This window comes from Peromyscus californicus, unplaced genomic scaffold, assembly GCF_007827085.1.
Source record: "Peromyscus californicus insignis strain IS unplaced genomic scaffold, ASM782708v3 Scaffold_7__1_contigs__length_154581171, whole genome shotgun sequence".
NCBI lineage: Eukaryota > Metazoa > Chordata > Mammalia > Rodentia > Cricetidae > Peromyscus > Peromyscus californicus.
The window spans coordinates 81,338,684-81,362,246 of record NW_026294595.1 but is presented as its reverse complement, the minus strand read 5'-3'; the positions used below and the strand labels follow the sequence as shown (position 1 = coordinate 81,362,246).

Sequence of the window (23,563 nt, the reverse complement as noted above, 5' to 3'; positions counted from 1 at the left end):
GCGGATCTACTTCATCAACCTCGATCAGACTTCAGGGAGTCTAAGAACGGGTGGTCTATTCCCAGTGTATTTAAGCCCAGTGCAATCTGAAAAAAAAGTTTCCTGGTGTAATACAATTCCCAGTGCACAAAGAAGCGTAATTACATTGAAACTCAGCTCAGGGTACATGTCATTTCTTCCAAGAAGATGGGTTCTAGAGATAAGCTACCTGTACTAGCTTTAGGGTCTAAAGAAGGGTCTGGTCTGGTCTTGGTCATGCAGCTAGAGTAGAGGTCATTTGGGCTATTAGCCACCTCTGGTCCTCATTGTGAGAACTTGGGAGAGTCTCTGGTTATCAGGATCATTTAGATTACTAGCTATCTTGGGTCTTGCTTGTAAGAGCTTGGTATGGCCTGGACCAACAGATAATGTAGGTCACCAGGCTGTTTATCACTCCCAGCTGCCAGTTTTCTAAACAGAAGAACAGGTTTTTTGTCTTTCCCATTGAAATGACAATCCTGTAAACTTAACATTCCTGGTTTCTCTGGAGATGTGTGGGCACAAAGACCTCCATGCTATGCTCCCAACAGAGACCTATGGCAGATACACCTCAATGTCAGATGGTTTCAAAACAATGGGCACCAGTTACTATACTATTTTCTAAATTTGATCAAAATCAGCCAGGATTAGAAATATTTTTCCCCATTTCTAGTTACACTATTTCAAGTCCTGTTCTAGAAAAATCAAACCAACAAAGCAAGATTTTCAGCATGCATTTACATATAATAAAGAGTCAGTGGGTAACACGGAGAAAAAGAAATGAAGCCGGTTTAGGTAACGTATCCTTTGCAGTGTGTCTCAGGAATAGGGGGCTTGGACTGTGGGGCGGAAGTCCTGCTTTCTTCAGACATGTTGCTCAAGACGTCTTTTCCTTCTGCTCAAAAACTAATATTTATGGCTGATGTGAATAACAATCTTACACAGAGTTTTTCATCTAAGAAATGTGCGACAATTGTTCCTCTTCAGAGATATCTTAAATGTCTTCAGTAGGTCAATTGACAAATATTATGGAGGATGAATTTCTAAGTAGAAATTGATAAACAGATGTGGGTCTGATTGCTATGAATTGGATCTAGACCAGTATAGCAAGTAGAGCAGATCCTAACATACAAGGAAGTAACGTTTTAATTAAATGATTTATTTCTTTCCATGTGTGGCAGTCAGAGAACAACCTGCAAGAATTTCTCTCCTTTTACCCTGTGAGTCCATGGGATGAAATTCAAGTGCTCAGGCTTGTCCACAGTGGCTGGCCCAAGAAAAGAGACATCTTAAAAGCTTTCTTAAAGAATCCTAACTAATTAACTATTCCTGAATGAAAAATTATGACAAACAACAGGATTTATATGACACAATTCAAACAGAATACTTCCAAGTGTGAACACTGTATACTATGTAAGGTTAGAAATACTTAATTAACAAGAAGTAGACAAAATTGCCTGCCTAAACATTATTAAAACCAATTTCTATATTTAAGACAGATCTTTAAAAAACATCCACTGTGTAACTGTAGTATAATAGCTGCATATCTAATATGTGAAACAGGCCCTCTTACAGTACATATGGTCTGACCTTGTTCTGTAGGAAATGACTCTCCAAGGCCACCTTTTCAAAGCAATCATGGATCTGTTGACTGGTGCTGCCAATGTTCACTGGAAATCCTTCACAAACTTCCCAACTAAGAACATAAGACATTATAATTAGCTTTGGCAGAATAAAAACACTAAATTATAATATTCTTTATTAGTATTGTAATTTATGAAAAATATCCTCTATCAGTGAAATGTTGAGACACAAAATATTTGTAAAGCATGTCAGCATTTGTAAGGGAGAAAAACTTTAAAATTTTATCTTGTAATTATTTATGAAATTGGGGAATTCAATCCTTAATTCATTCTTAATAGAAAGTAAACAATTGTAGAGAATTGTTTGTAGTAGAGACATCACCTTTATCAAGTGTGAAGTACAAATACACTGAGCTATAAATAAAGAAGGGCTTTTTGATACTTGTAATAGTTGGCCAAACATGTTAGTTTAGAATTTGCAAGAGAGCCTATAGACACATAACAGACTAATGGGGATCCAGGAGAAGATGCAATCTAAAAAGGTTGGGTTTCACTCTTAGTATAGACAATTATCTTAAAAGTGAGCAAATCTTTACCCTAAAGCAGTGACCTGGCTCATCACTGGTGTGCTGATTATACTATATGGCAGTAGTTCTCAACCTTCCTAATGCTGCGTCCCTTTGGTATAGTTCCTCATGTTGTGGTGACCCCCAACCATAACATTGTTTCATTGCTACTTCGTAACTGTAATTTTGCTACTATTATTAATTGTGATATAAATATCTGATATACAGGGTATCTGATATGTGACCCTCAAAGGAGTCAGGACCCACAGGTAGAGAACCACCGCTATATAGCATGTTATCCAATAGAAACCAGTCTTGGGATTTAATATCCTATTACAGAGACACTTGCCACACACATGCTCATTGCTACTCTATTAATAATAACTAGGAAATGGAATCAATCTAAATGTCCATCATCAGGTGAATGGATAAGAAAAATGTGGCACATACACACGATGGAATATGACTTAGCTATAAAGAAAAATGAAATCTGTAGGTAAATGGGTAGACCCAGAAAAGATTATACTAGATGAGGTCATTCAGGCCCAGAAAGACGAACACAGTATGTTCCCTTATATGTGGGTCCTCGCTTTCAATCTTTTGTCTTGTGTGTTCCACTCAGTGCACATGTGGAGGCCAGCGAAGCAGAAAGGGACAGTTTTTTAGTGAGAGACACACTAATCAAGAGGAAAGTAGTAGATTTTAGATAAAATGCAAGCAGTGAGGTCTAACACTGGGAAGGAAAGGCTTAAGCAAGGAGAGCCCTGAGAGTATGGGGGAACTCAGGTTTGTAAAAGGGAGAGCTAACTCCCCCCAGAAAATGGAATATGAAAAGCAGTGTAAGAACCTACTACCTCACAACCCAACTTTAAAAAAAAAGAAATAAGTGTAAGTATAGCACAAAGCATGTGAAAAGAAAGAAGAGAGAAGAATGCTGAGTTAAAAGATTACACAGGGATAAGGTTGAGGATCAGAGGAGGGGGAGGAGGAGGAGGTGAGTTGTCCAGAGCAAGGTCTGCATGAGAAAACCTACTAGTGAGTAAACTAATTTCAAAGTCAAACTACAATTAAAAGAGTTGGAACAGAATTACCCTCTGAGTGTGGTCAGTCACTCCCAGAAGACATGGCTTCCTAAATAAAAATCTCAGTGCCAGGCCATAGATTCCTTCCTATTAATTAGTGATCATGGAGATCCCAGCAATCTCCAAAACAGCACAGGTGCTGGCCATTGTTTTTGGTTACCCACCATAACTGCACGGTAAGACCCTTTCCTAAGACACCACACACTCTGGCACAGGACATAGAGAAATCAATCTCAAGCTGACCAGGAAACTTCCTCTTTGCTTACTAGCTTTTAATAGGGTTCAAAGATGCTATACAGTTTGATGAAGGAGAGAAGACACCAATAGTTTGACCCAGCACTGGACCCTGTATGCTATAATACCAACCCACCAGACAAGAAATGCCTACAGGTATGATAGCGGCACAACTGTTACGGAGTAACTGACTGCTTTATGATTTGATCTGAGGCCTTCTCTTTAGGAGGTAATTTCATACCTAGTTTTATAATCATGGTCAGAAGTCCACAGATAGGAAAGTCATAGGCCCTGGGGGTAGAACCTCCTGTTGTCATTATGCTAAGGTGCTATGCTACTACTAAATTTCTTTTTAAATGTTTATGTTTGTGACCAAAGACCTGGGCTGCTCTCAACCCTGGTCAGAGAAGTTTCTTTTGCAGTGGGCAGCAGTTAATGGAGACATGCATAAATGGCCAAAGTATTGAGAACAAAAGACTCAGTACTCAGCCCCAAATGAGAATCTATACTAATTCTCCTACCACTGATGCTCAGGGAACGTCATGGAAGAGGAGACAGAAAGAACGTAAGAACCAGAGGATGGAGAGAAGAGCTATGAAATGTTGACTTGGGCATGCAAAGGCTAAGGCAATCATGATTTCAAGGCAGCTGTGGTTTCTTGCACAAAAACTACATAAGATCAAGCTGGCCAAAATCCCAGCACAGATGGTGTAGATATTGTCCAGGTCCCACCCCTTACAGAGGAGCTCCTGGTGGTGAATAGTTGAGAGAAGATGGAGAATCATATGGATAGGCAGTTCTAACTTTACTTAAATGGGCTATCCAAAAGAAAAAAAAAGACCTGAAGTTGAGGGAAGTGTTGGGGGAGTTTTAAAGGGGGATGGTAGTAGATGTAATCATATTCCATTGTATAAATGTGTGAAATTTTCAAAAATTAAAAAAAAATTAAGAAAGAAACCAGTTCTGAGACCGACAATGGCAATTCTACGGATAATCTGAAAAATAAAGATGTGAGTGGCTAGAGAGAGTTCTCGGTGATTAAGAGCACTGGCAGCTTTTCCAGAGGGTCTGGGTTCAATTCTTAGCACCCACAAGCCAGGAAACAACTGTCTGTAGCTCCAATTCCAGGGTATCTGTTGCCCTCTTCTGGCCTCAATGGGCACTGTACATGTAGGGTAAACTGGAATGCTGGAAAAACACCCATATAAAATATAAAATAAAATCTCAAAAAAATTAAAAGAGCATGGCTATTAAGGGTTGAAATGACCCATTTTAGAGTATAGAAAGAAGCTTTGAGTAGATTATATAATTAAGCAAATTAACACATTTAGTTTGCAGTAAGTACAGGTGCTGTGGGATGTTCTGTATGGCAAATGTGTTGCTGATTAGTCATTAAATAAAACACTGATTGGCCATTGGCTAGGCAGGAAGTGTAGGCGGGACAAGGAGGAGAATAAAGCTGGGAAGTGGAAGGCTGAGTCAGAGAGACACTGCCAGCTGCCACGATGAGAAACAGCATATGAAGATGCCGGTAAGCCACGAGCCACGTGGCAAGGTATAGATTAATAGAAATGGGTTAATTTAAGCTGTAAGAACAGTTAGCAAGAAGCCTGCCACGGCCATACAGTTTGTAAGCAAAATAAGTCTCTGTGTTTACTTGGTCGGGTTTGAAAGGCTGTGGGACTGGCAGGTGAGAGAGATTTGTCCTGACTGTGGGCCAGGCAGGAAAACTCTAGCTACATACAGGCAACTTTATGTTGTTATACTTAAGGGCCCAATTACCTCAGCAGATCAGTACTTTTTGCTCCCAACAAAGCAAAATTAAAAGTGACTATGCGAGGGATAAGGTATATAGCTCAGCGATAAAACAGCAGAGTAAATGAACTGAAAATACAAAACTTTTAGCAGAAATCTAAAGGAGGGCTCTGGGCAAATTTTCTTATAAAGAATTGTTTACTATATTTCTATTATCATGTGTGTACATACATACATACACTTATGACATGTGTGTGTGGTGGAGGTGTACATGCTACAGTGTTCACATAGAGGTCAGGGAATAAATTTGTAGGCTCGGTTCATGTCTCCCACCTTTATGTGTGTTCTGAGGGTTGAACTCACAGCATGCCTTTACCTCCTAAACCATTTCACCAGCCAGCTCTAAGCACATTTAAGAAGGGTTTCTACACACAAAGGAAATCTTCCTATAAATGGAAAAACACTCATTAGAAAGAATTCTGGTGAATTGTTTCTCTCTCTACCAAGCAAGAGAGAACAGGGGAAACATGTCCAAAGCTCATATGGATAGCCGAAGCAGTCAATGGGGTTAGGGCCACAGAGCCAGCATATATATCCTTTTGATTTAGTAATGGATTGTCCCTGCCTGGAATGAGTGAACCTCAGCAAAATGCTTTTGGATTTTTGGCTATACCCTCTACTCTATCCTTTTTAGATGTATACTAAAGAGATGTAATTTGCTAAGTTATGCAGTACCAAAGCTAGATGGAATCGCATAGAAAGGTCACCTAACCCAACCTAGCATAGGTATCATGCTGTGATAACGAATACACTATCCACAAGTTACATATCTCTATTTAAATTTGATTTAAATAAATTATAAAATTAAGTCCCTTAGTCCCGGTAGTCACATTTCCACCAGACATAGAGCATGCTTCCATCACCGTGTACTGCCTGGTGGGAAAGCATCAAGGTCCTTAAGACCAACGATGCCCATCTGAATTCTGGCTCACCATTTGCCAGCAGTGTGCGTTTGGGCAAATCATTTATTTATTTATTTTCCTTGGTCTGTCTCTGAAAAATGGAGTGATAACAGAGACTGCTGGGGTTAACTCATCATTTGAAAATTAAATGAAAATGTTAAGCCATTAATTTGTAAGTCAACACCGAATAGGTGACAGCGTTTATTATTGACAGATTAGAAACTAATATCCATCTGTTCATGGGCAGTTAGGAGCAAGATGGTGCTATCCTTCCAGATCTTCCCAAGAATTCTCGACTTTTCCTTCCACTGTTTCATGGAGCCCCTGATACATTGCATTAGTTTTCATTTCCTCATCATCAAATCTAGGATTTAAATATGAGAGTTTAGAGGAAAAAAACCTTATTTTTTTATTGTAATGAATTCACCTAAAGTTATTAATTTGGAAATAATCATAAAAACAGCTTTTATATTTCAAATGAAATTGCAACTTATTTAAAGCAAGAAACTGCTCATTGTCCCCATATAGTCCTTTTAAAACAAAGGGACATTGCTAAGTCATTTAGGCCTGACCCCATTAGACCATGAAGTAAATCAATACAAGTATTGCTTAAGGCAATTCAAAAAAAAAATTTCAGTGTTTCAGATCTCTCACTGTGGGAAATCCTGAATTAGATGATGGGTTACTTTAATTAAATATACATTAATTTACTCGTCACATCCAAATAGCGGAGCAGCATCAGAATCCATGAGGGTCTTATAGACAGCAGTGATACCATCTCTGGCAAAAGCAGTCACTTGGTCAAAGGTCAGAGCCAAAACAGGGTTTAGCGGAGATCTGAAAAAAATGGAAAAAATATTTAAGCTATCTGCATAATATACATTGAAAATGGAGCATAAATAATAAGGTATTTGATACTGATACCTAATAAAAACCTACTATCCTTAAACTCCTATAGTGACATCTGAATGGACATTTGAGTTTATTTAGCTGGTTCATAAAGTGCCGAGTATGTTTGCTACATGTACAGTTAGCAAAGAATTTTATATATATATATACAGTGAAAGACTGTAGTTGAGAAAAACAAGTGTTCACCTACCAATTCATTTTCCTTGTGTAACTAATTCAGTGTGCCCATAGTGCATCTGGAACTGGGAATGAAATAAATGCATAATACTGAGTATAAACAACTATTTCATAAGCTCACTAAGTGTTATTAAGTGTTACATTGATCTGATTTCCATAACTATTATAATGCATGAGGTGTTAGGTGAATTTGAGAATTAGCATCATATTGGAAACATCTTAAATAAAAAGCATGGTCTTCTATAAGCTTTTTTTCTCTGAATAGGTAAGAAATATTTATGGTTTAACTCTAGAATGTTATCCACATTGCTGTCCATGAAATATTATTGCCAATAGTATTTAAACTGCATATAATCATGATAAAACAGACAAGTTCAGCGTGTGGGACATACTGCAATAAAAGTGCTCAAATTCTTGAAAAACAGATAAGCATGATGAGAAGCAGAATAAAGGTGAAGGAAATGTTTTAGATTAAAAGGAGATATTGAAATGGACCAAACACAGCAGAGGAAGTTTACCTAGCCACTGGGTACACTGAGCTCCACAGCACCTGTGGGTAGCTGACTGCAGAGGGGGGTGTCAGAGGAGAATGTGTTATTCTGGACTGTTAGGCACACATTTTGGTTACACAGAGGGTCTCATTCTTCAATTTGCCAGAAGCACTGAAGGAGTAAAATTTTAATAATTGTCTGCAATTACTTTCAGGAGAGATTAAAAAACAGGAAAGCTGATTAAATGGGTGAATCAAAATGAAGAATATGAAAATATTTGTTATGGTACTCTTCCAACTTGTCATTGATTTGAAATTTTTCAAAATATGCAAAATTTGGAGGAAATTTTAAACATTCATTTTTACAGATGAGTATGACTGCCTATGTCAAAATAATTATATACACCAGAATACTCCCTGAAAACAAACACTATTCACTCAGTAAATATTGTGCATTTTCTCAGAGTATTTTAAAGTACGTGCCAATACAATTTTAGAAATACACATTTTAAAAATTCCAGTGGCGTCAAGATGCTGGCATAGTTATCTTGTGCTCTGTATTACATTAGTGCATTATTTTCAAAATGAGAAAAAAAGTACATCATCCTAATAAAATAATGAGTCACAAACAAGCTTACAAACTTACACAGTTTTCTAGAATCAGATTCTGGAATATTCAAGATTACTGGCATTGTACTACTCATTTCACAAATATGACTAGCCAAGAATACATTTTCAATATTTGCAAAATACTTAATTACAGAAAATATGATAAAATATGATGAAGTCATTGCTTTCACTTTGACAAAGACATTAAGAGGAAATAAGAATGCCCACTTGATTGGAGCTGTTCTCTGCCGTAGGAAAAGCTTGCTAAATTATGCCGAAATTCTTACTACAGTAAAATCCATCACTGTTTCCATCATTGTGAAAGCGATTCTATTCCAAATAAAACTTAGATTAACTTGAGCCTTGCCTATAGTGAAAATGTTATGATTCTTTATGTACACTCCAATTCTGTGAATTATACAGCATAAGAAATCAACATGTGTTTTAATTTTATTCTATGGGGACAAACAAAACAAAATTTTTCGGCATGACACCCCTCCACCACCCTGATACCTTCATGGATTTCTAAGGAGACTGTTGTTTGAGGTTTGAAATTTTGAGCAAACACCATTACTGAGCTCTGTTTTCATTATTGTTAACATAAGATCAATTCAACCTTACGTGCAACACGATTTCGTTCTACCTCTAAACAATGAGCTAAGAAAATTAAAAACAGGCCAAAAAAAAAAAGTGTGTTTAAGTTCCCTGACAAGCAGTTTCAGAGTTCATCTGGATGCCTCCTGTCAAAATACGCATACATTTCTGAGAAATTCAACACAAGAGCCCAGCTTGTCAGTGCCTAGATACGGCAGCCTTTTTCTTTTTTCAGAAACACAGATAATTTTATGCAGGAATTTACCAATCCACAAAAATTTACACAATGCTCAGCAAATAGCCAGTAATTATTGTCAGCTAATGTAAGGCGCTGTGAGAAACAGAACTTTGATAGGAGAGGTTCACAAGCTTTACCAATTTATCTTTAGCTGTCCTGTCATTGGTGCTTAGGAGGTTAAGACTTTATTTGTGAAAACATAGAGATATCGTGGGGAATCATGTTGTCTACAGCTTCATAAATCTTGCTTAAGATCCTTTTCAATTACCATCCATTTCTCCTTTAAAAAGGGACAAAAAAAAATAGAGGAGAGGAAGCAGGTCAGGGCAGTGTGTGACAATGACAGTGTGATGGGCTTGGGCCCCCCGTGGCGTTTCCATCTGCTATCATTAAGGTGACTACTCAGACATGAACAAATCCCTCTTGCTGTGCTGACAGGCAGACCTCAAGAACTATGACAAGGCATTAAGACAGAAAGTCAGAGAGAGAGAGAGAGAGAGAGAGAGAGAGAGAGAGAGAGAGAGAGAGAGAGAGAGAGAGAGAGGAGTTGGTCATATTCCTTCCATAAACAATGCTGCCTTACAAAAAAATGTTCCTTAAATTTTATTGGAATTTAAAAAAAAATGTTTTGTTTTTTTTTTTTTTTTTCTCTCTTAATTCCTAAAGGGTCGTACTTGGCTTCTCAATTCTCCTGCTAAATGAGCTCACTGCGGAGAGATTGAAGACACACGGAATAATCACCTTGCTCCTACCTGTATGCTTTCCCATAAGAAAGCCAAATTTTTTGCCCATTCTTCAGCTGCAGTGGACTCTTAATCTCTTGACCACGCTCATCGAAAATCCGAGCTGAAGAAAAGTGGAGGCCTTGTGAATTGACGGAGGAACCTTGGAGCCGTTGATGGATTCTGAGAAGTAACTGGTGCCGAGCAGGTGAAGGGGATGAAGAGGAAGACATAAGCTATGTGAACATCTGTAACAAACTGTCTCTGTTCTGCTCCAAACAAACGATAATTAAATTCATATAGAATGTTAAAAGAAGTGTGAAATGACGGCAATGTTTAGTTCAGTGTAAAGTAACAAAATGAGCACGGGCTTTTAACCAGCAGGGGGTGCCACAGGCTTGTGATTGAGCCCTGACCCTTTGGCGCAGTGCCTGAAAGCAGATGTGACAGTCTCACAGAAAGAGCATTTAGCTTCCACACCCGGTACCAATCCTCTTTGATGAGAGCTATGCTTGTCTTGTCTGCACTGCACGGTTTGTTAGGCCCTTCCAGACCACATTTAAGTTTTACTGTTACAACAGGCTATCTCACGATCCCCGGCGGGCTTCGGGTAACTGGGTGGTAGAATAATTCCCCACTTTCAGGACTGCAAAAACCGACATGCCTCTCAGGCTTTGCTGGCTCTTTCAGAACTCTTCTGCGAGGGTTTTTAACTGCAAGCCCTGCAAACCTTGGGAATGATTTCAGGAAGTGATGTCTGCGAGTTGTGAGTAAGACAAAACTGGAGTGCGAGTATGAAGTGATGTCACTCCACGTTTTAAATAATAGCGCTGTTGGTGCCATGCTTCTTGCGGTCAGAGACTAAGTTATGGAGAGGGTATTTCACACATATTTCAAACGTAAATAAATCCAGTGGAACTGTGGCACATGAGGTACTTTAAGACGTCTTTCATTATCATCTGTCACCTTTGTTTCAGCTTTTCTGCCCCTGCTCTTCCCAGCTCCCACCTCACACTATCCATCACTCTGCCCCCTCCCCCAGCCCTCTGTCACAGACCTCCCTTTCTTCTCCTTGTCAGTTCTTGCGCTTCTCAATTCCTTATCACTCTGGTCCCTGCAAGCATGTGGTCTCTTCGTTTTCACTTTCTTTCCTTCTGTTAATTTCTACCGAAGGCACATGAAGAGCACTAACTGCTGAGGCTCAGGAGAAAAGAAGCTTCTGTCCCCATAAACATTTGGGTGTCCCACTTCTCTGACCATAAATTCTTGACTAAGTACAATACTCTTTTTGGTCAACAACTATACTTACAGAATGCCTCAGAACTAAGTGCTGCCCTAATTGGAGGAAAATGATAGTAACTCTGATGTCAATCAGCCCTGTATTAGCCAACCTTTTAGTTAGAGCATCAAAGGGCTGAAAATGATTAAGTATTTCTTTTTGTTTCACTAAAGTTAATATTTCTTACCCAACAGAGCTAAATTCTATATATTACAATAACAACATCTGATCTCTTAAGTTGTTTAAGAGGTGAAGGCATCAGTGAAAACCTGTATTGTTTTGTTTTACAGGAAGTGAAAACATATTTCAGAACCCATGAATTCTATTTCCAAAGCCCTACATTTAATCCCCTGTGCTCTCAACTCTTGAGCTTAGTTTTGCTGCTTTGCTATGATTTCAGAAAACATGCAATGCTGGTCACTGTTTTGTTTGGTTGTTTGTTTTATCAAAGGGTTTTGCTTTAGAGGTATCACTTTTTTGTAAAGGAGAAAGACATGAAAGATATAAGGCTGGATCCTGGGGTGGGGTATGTACCAAGGCCAGTGGTGTTCAGAGGCAATGGGCTCTGAGCTCCCAAACATGTAACCAAATTTACTTTTCACAGGAGTTGCACCGCAATCTCCATTTCTACAACTTGGTGACAGATTGCACTTTACGTGTTCAGGGATGAGCATTCAACAGCCTACAGGAGGTAAGGGCCTTTGTACCTTTCATCTGGAGGTCATTGGCTAGGGCTGGGCTCTGGAAACCAAAAATTGTGATAATCTTTATCCATTTATCTTTAAAGCTATCATCACTGGGCCTTTACAGGATAAGAATTTGCTCGCAGATCTGAGAAGAGTATGAAACAACCTCTTAGGGTGGTGATTGAGACAAGTGTCTATACAAGGGAGCGGACTGCTTAGGATGCTCTCCGCTTAGATGCTCTCTATAGAGTTTTTTGATGTCCCTAATTAAAGTTCTGCAAACTCCACCCCCATTTACTTGAAAATTAAAGCAAAGCACAATTTCAGTCAGTCATTAGTCAATACATGAAGTTTCCATGGAATGACAGCTTTCTGTATAAGACACCTCCAGTTTCAGCATTTACTAAAAGATATAATACTCTAAAGTAAAAAGGTTGTGAGACAGGTAGAAAATTCTAGAAGGACTTTGGTACCATGGCAATTTCTATAGTCATGGACATGATAATAAAAGGAAACCAGCTAAGGCTTTGGCTCTTTCTCTAATAAATTAAAATAACATTTTTGTCTCTTCTGGGTTTAGCTAACGATCCAATGAGTGCCACCCAATTCTAAGATGAAGCTTTTGTGATTGGCTTTACAGGTCAGGTAAGGAATGCTTCCAGGGAGAGGTAAGTCTGAGGGTGCTGTACTGAAGGAGAGAAGAGAGCAAGCTTCTGAACAAAGAGGAGGCAACAGAGCCCAAGACACTGGTGTGCACTCGGGCGCATAACCCCAATTTGTAAACAACAGGGTGTTCCATGTCCTTTTATGCAAGACAAAAGCCCAAAATAAAGACCCTGAACATGTTGGTTCTGCCTGAAAAACATCCCAATTGTCTGGAAAATAGGCAAAGGTAAGAGTGCCCTAGATAAATTCATGGGATTTGCTCACAGTGAGTATGGTAGAAGACCAAGACTCTGTGTTAGTCACTCAGGGTGCATGGCTTAGAAATACTACTCCCAGAGTATACCCTCCACCAAATGTTATGACATTTCTTTTTATAGTATAAGAAACAACTAACTAAATAAAAGGAGAACAATCTTGATGTATCAAAACCAGTGCCCAGTATAAAAATATTTTCAAATACAAACATGCTGGTGGTTGAGATGTGATTAGGGTTCAGGAGTCAACACTCCACTGTACCTCACCTTGTAGAACAACAAATGGCTGATAGTTTATAAACTGCCCTAAGATGTAGTTGTTTACATTAACTCGAAGTTACATGGGGAATGCTTACATTCACACAATCAGCTACTCACTCTTTGCATTGTTTTGTCGTGGTGAGTCGGGCTATCAGATGTTAAATCTTTTCTACTGATGTAAACGGAGATCTCTCCAGTGTCTTTACCATTTTCAAATACCTGGAAAATGAACACATTGAAAAACAGAAATTAACATATGCGAGCATTTGTAAAGGGACGTGTGTAAAGCAAAAGACCAACTATCTGAACATGTGCAAGCAATTGGGTGGAAAATCAAGAGTACTAAGATAAGGAAGGAAGGCCTCCGTCCCTCCCCTTGGTCTCAGTGTCTCACCTGACTGGCATTCCTACCATCTTAAACTAGAAGAAAGCTTGGAGCCTAGAGTAAATCACTGGTCATGTAGATGCTGAAAAGAAGGACCCTCAGCAAACGGTCAGCAACCAATGAACTAGCTCATTTCGTCCTCCTTGGAAAAACATAAAGCCACAAATTACATGGAGAATGCTCAGTTCTTATCTAAAAGATATCAGTGTCCTCTTCATCTTTTGACTCATTCAACAAAATTCAACCTGACAGGTTTATTACATAACGGATGGTGAAGGTCAGCCATTTTAACTGCACAGACTCAACAAGTTGTTGAAAACAGAGATAAAATATTGCATTATGCAACAGTCGCTGGGAAAAAAAGGAAAACCGAGAGCGGCAAATGTTCTGGTCAAAAGGATCCAAATAAACCAGTCTTGACAGGACGGCCCCACTAAAGTGAACACTCCCCCTGCCCACACTGAGGATCCACGCAGGGTGCTCCATTCACTAGGCAAGAATAGATTCAGGCTAGAGGGAGGCCTGATGAATAATTTAAATCCTCACTTTTTAGTTTTTTTTTTTTCCTCAAACGTTCTTTTCTTCCGTTTCTGATATGCCCATCACATTTTAGTGCGGGACTGTTTTATATATTTCTTGTACTATTTCCAGAGAAGGTAATTCAGGAGAATAACTTTCTGAAAAACAAAGAAAACTGTCTTTTGTTCTTTTGAGAGAGTTCAAACTTTATTGGGAAAGTTTTAACCCAGTTTGGGAAATAATGTGTTGCAAAAGTGTTTCTACAGCCTATAGGGGCAAAAGGGAATTTAGTCATGTAAGAACCCAGGGATGATCCCGCTCCATGCTCCCACAGAGCCACAGTGGTCCAGGGGACAGCTTGTGGCCTCAGCTTGGCAGCACTGGATTTTTACTCCCTGAGGTGTCTTTTTTGATGTGGATGAGAGAGAGAGAAAGAAAGAAAGAGAGAGAGAGAGGGAGGGAGGGAGAGAGAGAGAGAGAGAGAGAGAGAGAGAGAGAGAGAGAGAGAGAGAAAAGAAGAAGAAGAAGAAGAAGAAGAAGAAGAAGAAGAAGAAGAAGAAGAAGAAGAAGAAGAAGAAGAAGAAGAAGAAAGGAGGGAAGGGGAGAGAGGGAGAGAGGGAGGGAAGAAGGAAGGGAGAAAGAAAGAAAAGAAAGAAAAAAAAGAAAGGAAGGAAGGGAGAGAGAGAAACAAACAAATAAACAAACAAACTACTTTTCTGGGTAACAATACAATTCTCAATAAGCAGTTTCTCTAAATTTTGTAAATCTGTGGGTAGGAGTGGGAAGAGAATCTTGCTGTTCCAATAATTTCTTTAGGGCTCTAATCTGAAACGAAACTCTTAAACAGAATACAAGTTGACAAGGAAGGTGGGCACTCCAGTTTGTGTTGACAGGTCTAAGGCCTTATCGATGCTCCTTTGTCTAGACTTGCTAGACTGTGGGCTCAGAGCAGTAAACCGTACTCCAGGAAACAGCAGCGCAGGCGCTGCCTGGCAAACCGAGAGCACAGTTGAGCAGAGCCTCCTCCTCCTCCGCACCTAGCACTGTCGTTAGCCCGCTGCTTTGTTCACTGCAGATAATGAGATTTCCGGGGCTCTGTCCGGGAACAAGAGCCCAACGGACAAAAGCCGAAACCAGAAAGAAAAAAACCAGTGCACTCAAAACAGAAACAGTGCCTCTAACTTCCCGAAACTCTCCAGGGGCCTCAGAAAAACAGGTGCTCTCCTCGGTAAGCAGCCATCCCTCCTCCAGGCGCGTTCTCTGAGATCCTGCTTGGCTTTGGTTTTTAAGCTCACAGAACTAGGCCCACTCTCTCTGCCAGTCTCCAGATGCTGGTTGCCCCTCCTTTGTGTGACAAATGTTCCTACTTCTAATGTGCTGTGTTTAGACACAGACACCTCACTAGGTCAAATGTCTCTACCACAGAGGAGATGGAGGCAAATGAAAGCTTGCTTTCCTATTGCTTTCTTGTTTTAAGAAAAAGTAGCTGCTGCCATGGCTTCCTAGAGGAGCTTGGTATGACTTCACTTCCTATAGCTCTAAAACGAAATTCTGACCTGTGCAGCAGAATGATGCCCAAAGCAGCCATGCCCACTCTAGGTAACAGAACCTAGAAAATAATAACCTGGGGTCTCTTGACAAACATAGCTCATGACAACAGAAGAATACCTACAAATAGGAATTTATATCTGTGTCCCTAGTCACATGAAGCATGGAGACATCAAACATGTTCTGTGTGGCAGAGTATTTTCATTCTCCTTCGTGCTGGTATTAACTTTTCTTGAGCAGGGTTAAATTAGGTTGACACTAAGGGTTCACCATTATGTTGTGGATGTATGCATTCATTCAAAAAATATTTATGGAGTCCTACATGCAAGTACTGGTCAGGAAGTTAAAATATACTAACAAAGTGTAAGATTTCTGTTTATGAGATGATTGTTGTATGCTGGATAAGATGGAGGGCCAGACAACAAGCCACATTAAGTAAGAATTCTCTTGGCATATGAAGGTACAGTTAGAGTAGATTGGCCTGACATTTATATGATTTGCTGGGCCCTCTTCAGTAAGAAGAATACAAAATTAAAAATGAAACACAGTATGAAATATTCATTTAGAAGAACAAGACATCACAATTTGCATACATTTCAAAGCTCATACAGAAAACCCACTGTAAACATCCAAAAGTTGCAAATATTCCGGATGATTAACTATCCAAGGCCCATTTCTGCTCACGCCTTTGCACGGCTGTTCTGTAACAGTTTTTATTAAAAGGAACACAGAACACTTGGCCCAGCCGCAATGCCCCTCACCAAAACTAGGCCAGGAAAAGAGGTAATCTCTTCCTTTCTGTCATATTAAAGTTGTTATTATTGATTAGAAGGGTTTCTCTTGGTGTTATAACTGTTTGGTCAGTTCATAAAAGTTCTAAGGTTGAGTTTAAATTTAACAAAAACTTTCATCAGGTTTCTTTAAACTTTGAACTATAGAATGTGGAAGAATTTCCCACCACTTAGTTGGCTCTGTTAATTTCACAGCATGCTTGTCTTCTGTTAGCCACGTTGGGTTGTCTGAGGCTCTGTTATACAGAAAGTAGAACCCGTTCTGACCATCAGGCAAGTAGCCATCTTTCCACAACAAATCAGCTAGGACTGATACAGAGAGAAGTGACCACTATGTCCAAATTCAACATGCCCCCATGCCACAGTTTGAATCTTATGTCCCAGCAAAGGCTCCTGTGTTAAAGGCTCCATCCGCAGGGTACTGCTACGGGGAGGTGCTGAAACCTTTAAGAGCAGGGCCGACTGGCAGGTGCTGTGCTGCTGTTACTTCACCCTTGAATGGACAGCGGGACTCCAGACTCTGGAGGCATTTTTGTTCCACATCCTACAGACATGCTGTGTTATGTTGCCTTGCCACAGGGTCAAAACCTTGGAGTTAATCAATATGGATCGGAACTCCCAAAACTGTGAGGCAGAACAGCCATTTTCTATTTAGGTTGATTATCTCTGGCATTTAGTTACAGTGATAAAAATATGGCTAACATACCCCAAGCAATTTTCTCTGAGCCATGCCTCAGAAATGCTGTAGCAACTCTGAAACAACTTGATGCAAGGGAGAGCATGGAAAAAAAAATGGATTGAAAAAGGTAACAGTTGTAACTGATTGTAGTTAAAATATACTGTGTTTGCAAATTTTATAGGAGTGCATGCTCATGTGACCACCTGTACAGAGATTTGCCCCCTCTTGGCATGTTTGAAGGGATGGCATAAGCATTCACTTCATGGACGTGCTTTTCTGAGTAAGGGAGAAGGTAGTAAGTACCACGTGAGGCAGCAACCATGCAGTAGGCCAGGTGCCATAAGCCTGGGTCCACAGAAGGACATGGGCATAACAGTAAGTAGATGCTCAGGATGGACCCCATGGGAACAATGGTTTAGAAGTCATGGGGAGAGACAGCAGATAGGCTTGGAGAAAAGCACCACAGCAGAAGAAAGCACAAAGAAACTCAGCAGAGATGTCTGGCATGTTCCAGGGGTGGTAAGGAAGCTGCTGCACCTGCAGCAGAGTGAGAGGAACACACGTGAAAACAGACAGATAAAGGCCAAGGAAGGAACGGGGAGTCAGTGGAACGTTCCAATTGAGTAGTTACAGGGTGTGGCTCAGGTGCCATGGTGGGCATGTGGAGACCAAGAGACAACTTTCTGGAGTAGGGTCTCTTCTTCGTTCTTCCTGATGCTGCACTAAGTCCCCTGCCTGTCAAGCTTCTGAAATATTCTCCTGAGTGGTGGGGTAACAGATATCTATATATCTATATCTTATCTATATCATATATATATATATATATATATATATATATATATATATATATATATAAAACCCACCTTTCTTCTTTTAATTATTGTTTTTTATTTTCACCTGGACCTCAGGGATCAAACTAAGGTTTCACATCAGGTTACGCCGTTAACGCCTTTACTAGCTGAGCCAACTTTCCATCTAGCTGACGGTTTTAAAGGGATGATTATGATCACAGTTTGGGAATAGACTGTAGAGGCAAGGATAATCAGAAAAGTACACAACAGTGACTCCAATCAGATTGTTAATCATGGTCATGTTTAATAAATGGCCAGTTTTTATTGGTTGTTCTAGAGTAGTGTCATTTGCTGATGCTTATTAGTGGGGCTAAGAAATAAACCTTGATGGCTCAGCTAATATTGCTGGAAACACTACTTCTACATCTATAGATATAAAGTAATCAACATAAAGATAATCTCATATGTAGGAGTTGTAAAGACATGCATATGTCAATAAATACCAAAATAATGCTATTTATTACAAATACATCATAGAGACAGTGACCAAAATTTAAACTACATAGAGTAAGCTGATTTGGATGGGGATTTGAGAGCCAGTACTGATCTTTGGTAAGTTTACCTGGCATCACTTACGATATCTCTTTATGGGCTGTGAAAGCCCTTGTTTGGTACCATTATCTGGCTTTTAATACTATAAGTCTGGTTAAGAGCTAGTTGTTGGGGAACAGCAGGTTTCTAACTCTACTCAACCCCTTGGGCAGACCACCCAGGAAGCCCTCCATGACGTGAGCAGAAGGCCAAGTGCCTGAGCTTCAGAATGCCTCACGGTGCGATGCTGTCAAGAGGCAATAATAGAAAAATGACCCCACAGTGTGCTGCTGGAAGTCAGGGGCTGCACAGCAACAGGATTTACTCTGAGAGGTCTGTGCAGATAGATTATACAGCCTCACAAAAATCACCTGCTATATTTTGGGTGGATATAATTTAAAATGTTGCAATAAACTTATGTGTAGTGGGTAATGTATTGTCTTGGCCTAGGGGCCTCTGGAATCAGACAATGAAATGAAGATTTGCCTACAGTAAGTTCGCTGGGGTACATTCAGGAGCAATGCTGGGAATCTAGGGATGCAGAGTTGGGGGAAGAACTGTTTACAGTGTCACAGACTTCTCATAGGAGATCTGGAGCTTGAGTGGCTCACATCCACATATCCAGAGGTAAGACACAGGAGCCAAGGCTAGAAATAGGCTGCCTTGAAGGTGGAGGCCTCACGATAGGGAAAGGCACTCCCTTCTGCTAAGGGCAACTGTTTGTGAAGAATGTAGCTGTGGAAGCCGGGGATGAGCATCTCAGTCCTGCAGAGATGGACCAGTTGCCATGGCATCTGGTGAACACAAAGCAGTTCAGATTGTAGGACACACTGTCAAACACCTGAGCTCATACCGTCCTCCAACAACTAGGACTGCTACTTAAGAGAATTAATTTTATGTTTCAGCAAAGCCTACCATTTAGAAGTACAGAAAGGAGATGGTCACCCATGTAATAGGATTTTAGGGATGGGCTAAAAGACTCTAACCTCAAAGTAGCCCTTCCCCAAATTTGTCAAGGCATGAAATTCCAGTTAGAGATTCACTCCTTTGTCACAATTAAAGAACTTCAGCTGTAGAAGAGAAAACAGGAAGCAGAATTATTATTTATTGACCCCTTTATATGCTATGATTGTCAATCTCAGTTCACTGAGCCCAAGGTAAGGTTGGAGGACAAGAAGTCAAGGGCCAGTGGCAGATCAGATCCAGTGGCTTCAAACAATAGATCATCCTTTTATCTGTCTTATAAAGTAGTTCCAAAGAAAAAAATCTGCCTGAAAAAATTTGAAATTCTCTTAACTTCAGAGACCACACATCCTAAGAACAAATTTTGAAGACATGGTGGAAACAAGAGCAAAGGACACCTGACAGCCTAAATCGGGATAAGAATGACAGGAGGGCCAAGGAAGGTGGCAGCTGGTGAAGTCTACGAGATGGCCTCCATCTGTTCCACACTCGCCCTACAAGGGCTGAGTCCCTTCTTTTCAGTGTCTACACTTATATTTCATCGGGACTTTTACTTTCACTCCATGTCTGTGCTTAACTATGGATAAAGCAAAATGTCCAAAATATGGTGACGAGTCCTACAAAAATCATTCTCTTATCCAATTACAATTCTCACCAAATTTACTCTGTGACTACTCGAAATCATCTAGAAGATGACAGTAAGGTGATTTCCTGGGCTACTGTGTCCTTGACCAGAGAATCTAATGAGCTCTTATGATGAGACTATCTCGAGGGAAGAGAGAACAGGATCTGCACTCTGATCACATTAATTTGGCACCTAAAATTGTGTTTAACTTGCATTAGAGTATCATGTACGAGGGTTATATGTAATATGATGTGCTTTATACATGGGTTTGGTAAATAAAAGCCTCCATCTATTCCTTTTAACCAAATGCCAGGGAACTTTGGATGAGCCAAGCATAGTCACACAGCTCAAATTCTACTTCACTGAGAGTAATGAACATTACAGTATTCAGAATGAACTAAATCAGATTTCCCACATTCCCAGTCCTAGAAATCACATTCTTCAACTGGGGATAGAGTAAAAATTTTAATGCTATTCAGTTTTTTACAAAAACAAACAATGCCTGCGACAGTAGCTTTCCCCTAATGTGGACAGCTGCTTCAATTAACCAAAACATATACAAGCCACCATGTATAGCAAAACATTTTTATCTTAAACAATCCATTTTTAGGACACAAAACTGCAAGTAAAGTCCCAAGCAGGTTTGAAGGTATCGCCTCATTTGCAGATACTGGACAATCTGCATGTATGCGTTATTCAGATAAAGAATTCTGCTTGAACATGTTCATGATGAGTCAGACTAACATAGATGTCAGTGGGTAGTGCTGGGGAGGGGAACATATGTGGGCAGGGAATCTTAGCAACTTGAGCATATCAAACACTCTGTGAAAAAGCTAATTGAGAGGTAAAAACAAATTAACTGCTATGGAGAAGGACAATCTCCCTGAGAGAGAGAGAGCGCCAGCAGCAGTAAGGTTCAGTGGTTCATTTAGTGGGAGTCACTGCTGGGACCGTAATACAGCTCTGGCCCGAGGACTTTCCCTGCTGACTGCCCACCTGGCAATTCTCTGGGCACCTTCTAGGATGTCGGCGCTGCACAGGGAAAGCCTTTCTCATTACAACACGCTCGGCATGGGAGCCAGTGCCAGCACCGATTGCTTTTTCCCTGGTTTGCTACCAAAGCTGTTTTTCTGTTCAGCACGTGGAGAAAGAGAAGATTGGATCTTCCAGAGCACAAAGATGTACATCTGGCTGCAGATGCCTGTCAGCAAAAGAGGCCCTGGGAAGAAGTGTGTGTGTGTGTGTGTGTGTGTGTGTGTGTGTGTGTGTAGGAGGTGGGGCAACTTAGTGGCCGCTGCTGGTTGCTATCAGTCAAGAGGTTGGAAGGCACACATCACACTCTCCTGAGTCTTACAGGGCCTCAGTTTCTTCACCTGTAAAATGGGTAGCCCAACTAGTCTAATAGTGTATAGTCTACATAGGAGGATTAATTGTCTCTGTCACATTTTGTCGATCTTTTAAAGACAATTCTCAAAACCATAATAATGAATACTCTGTTACTCGCATTAAAACTTCTTTTCAAATGCAGGCAGGGTTGGCACATTTTAATTCTCATATTTAAGGCATATCTTAGTTCTTTCCCATTGTTTACTCAAATAATTGGTGAAATAGAGCTTCTCGCAGGCTATAAACATGTATTTTTGGGGAAATAGTCAAATAGGAAAGAGAAAAATCAAGAATCTCCCCATGAAACAAGGGCACAATATAAGAACAGAGTAAAAAATATGAGGTCACCAAAGAAAAAGAAAAAGAAACTCACAATTGTTGTCTGGACAGTTGACTACACCGATCTAATTCTAGGCACTAAATTGATCTATGGAGATCTAAATGCATAAATAAGCTTATTAATGCAAATAAAGGCTCAGAGAGCTTTAAACTTGCTTAAGTGACCACAGAAAAAGGATGTAGATCTTAGAAATATCTTTTAGGTTGGTCTTAACAGTAGAACCCCTTAAAAAGACACATCATTTCCAAGTTTCATGTGTCATTTTTGGAATTACGTGGTATAATATGATGCCATTTTAAAGGACAGTGTGCAGACATTGATTCCCATTGTGGGAAAGTCCTTGAACTTTGTTGTTGTTATTGTTTGTTTTTGTACAACAAAACTGGTACAGTTCGAGGTGCTCTTGTGCTGTTGATACAGCTGATCCGAGTGCTCAGGGCACAGGAAAGGCCAGTGGATACTGTAAATAAAAGTCAGCATCTTCTCTATCAACTAAATCAGCTCATTAAAAACTATAAACAAGCTGATAAGATACAATGATGGAAATTCGGCACATGGCTAAGAAGACTGACCCATTAGCTCTGCCTTCAAATAACCACAGTATTGGGCGTAGAGGGACAAAGAAAACTTTCTGTCTATAGGTCACTTCAAAATTCTTGTGGTTTACTTTATTATTGGAAATAAACACCCACTTTCAAGCCTGACTCTAAAGGGAGCTTCCATTGTTGCCTGGCCTGGTCCCATCCCCAAATTTCAAAAGCTGTAGGTGCCACAGAAACTGGATCTGTCTCTGCTGGCAGTACGTGGAAGGCAACCCAGAGAGCATCAGTAACCCCTTGTGTGTGAGAGCACTAATTCCAGTTAAAAAGGCATCCTGCACCCACCTTCCACTTCCCCCATGCCTTTCCCTCCTACTCACACATCACTGGCTCCTGCTCATCAATCCTCAGACACAATCACCCACCTTACCACTTGCTCTCCCTCCCACCATTCCCTACTGATTTGCTAATACCCTTTCCCATCAATCCTTTCCATCCTGCTCTCTCAGGCTAACATTGCTGACAGCATCTCTGTGGGGGTGAAGAGGAGGAGGAGATGCCGGCAAAGCACAGGACCAGGAAGGCAGAAGTCAGTGAGCCATAGCAACAGCAGATGTTCTCATAGGGGCTAGGGGTATTGGCAGCAGTAGGGGATACGGAGTGAGTGAGAGGAGGCTAGAAAAGCAAGAGCGTGCATGGCACACCTGTTGCCTGAAGAGCTTGCCACACTGTAGCACACAGAGAGTGCAACCATTGAAGGCAAAGACATTGGGAATCCTCAGCATAAAAAGATTTTGAGATGCAGTAGCCAGAGAATATACCAGAATGTCACCAACAACAACACAGACAAGAGTACATGTTGTGGATGCAGCAGCATAAACAGCTATGTAGAGATAATAGAATTACAGTCAATAGACTTTTATCCTGAAATTCCTCCAAATTGTGTTTTAGAATTTAAAAAAAAAAATCAAAAGCAAAGAACAACAAAAAACCAAGAACTTTCCTACGATGGGAATCAATGTCTGCACACTGTCCTTTAAAACTTGATATGGTGATATTTTATTTGTATTAAATATGTTTTTATTTATTTATAAATATTAAATTTGTATTAAAATGTTATTTGTATGTTAATAAATAAAGTTGCCCGGGGGTCAGAGCTATTAGCAAGCCATAGGAAAGCAGGGTAGTGGTGGCGTATGCTTGTAATCCCAGCACTTGGTAGGCAGAGCTGGGTAAGGCTCTGTGTGTTCAGGGATACAGCCATTATTGGATACACATGCCTTTAATCTCAATACCAATCATGGAAAACCTAGAGGCCTAT

General features: G+C 40.2%; 1 protein-coding gene across 3 annotated transcripts in view; it reads right to left on the bottom strand.

The window, feature by feature from the left end:
- Dcdc1 (doublecortin domain containing 1) overlaps positions 1–23,563 on the bottom strand; it is a 402,669-nt gene that overhangs the window by 186,123 nt on the left and 192,983 nt on the right. For 2 of the 3 annotated variants that reach the window (XM_052722390.1, XM_052722391.1), the window contains exons 10-13: positions 13,203–13,304; positions 9,970–10,133; positions 6,912–7,037; positions 1,609–1,714 (exon numbers count right to left, since the gene is read on the bottom strand). In XM_052722390.1, the coding sequence (XP_052578350.1) occupies positions 1,609–1,714; positions 6,912–7,037; positions 9,970–10,133; positions 13,203–13,304 (498 nt within the window). Of the gene's footprint in view, positions 1–1,608; positions 1,715–6,911; positions 7,038–7,299; positions 7,351–9,969; positions 10,134–13,202; positions 13,305–23,563 lie in introns of those variants that run through there. The other variant, XM_052722392.1, reaches the window with a different exon arrangement.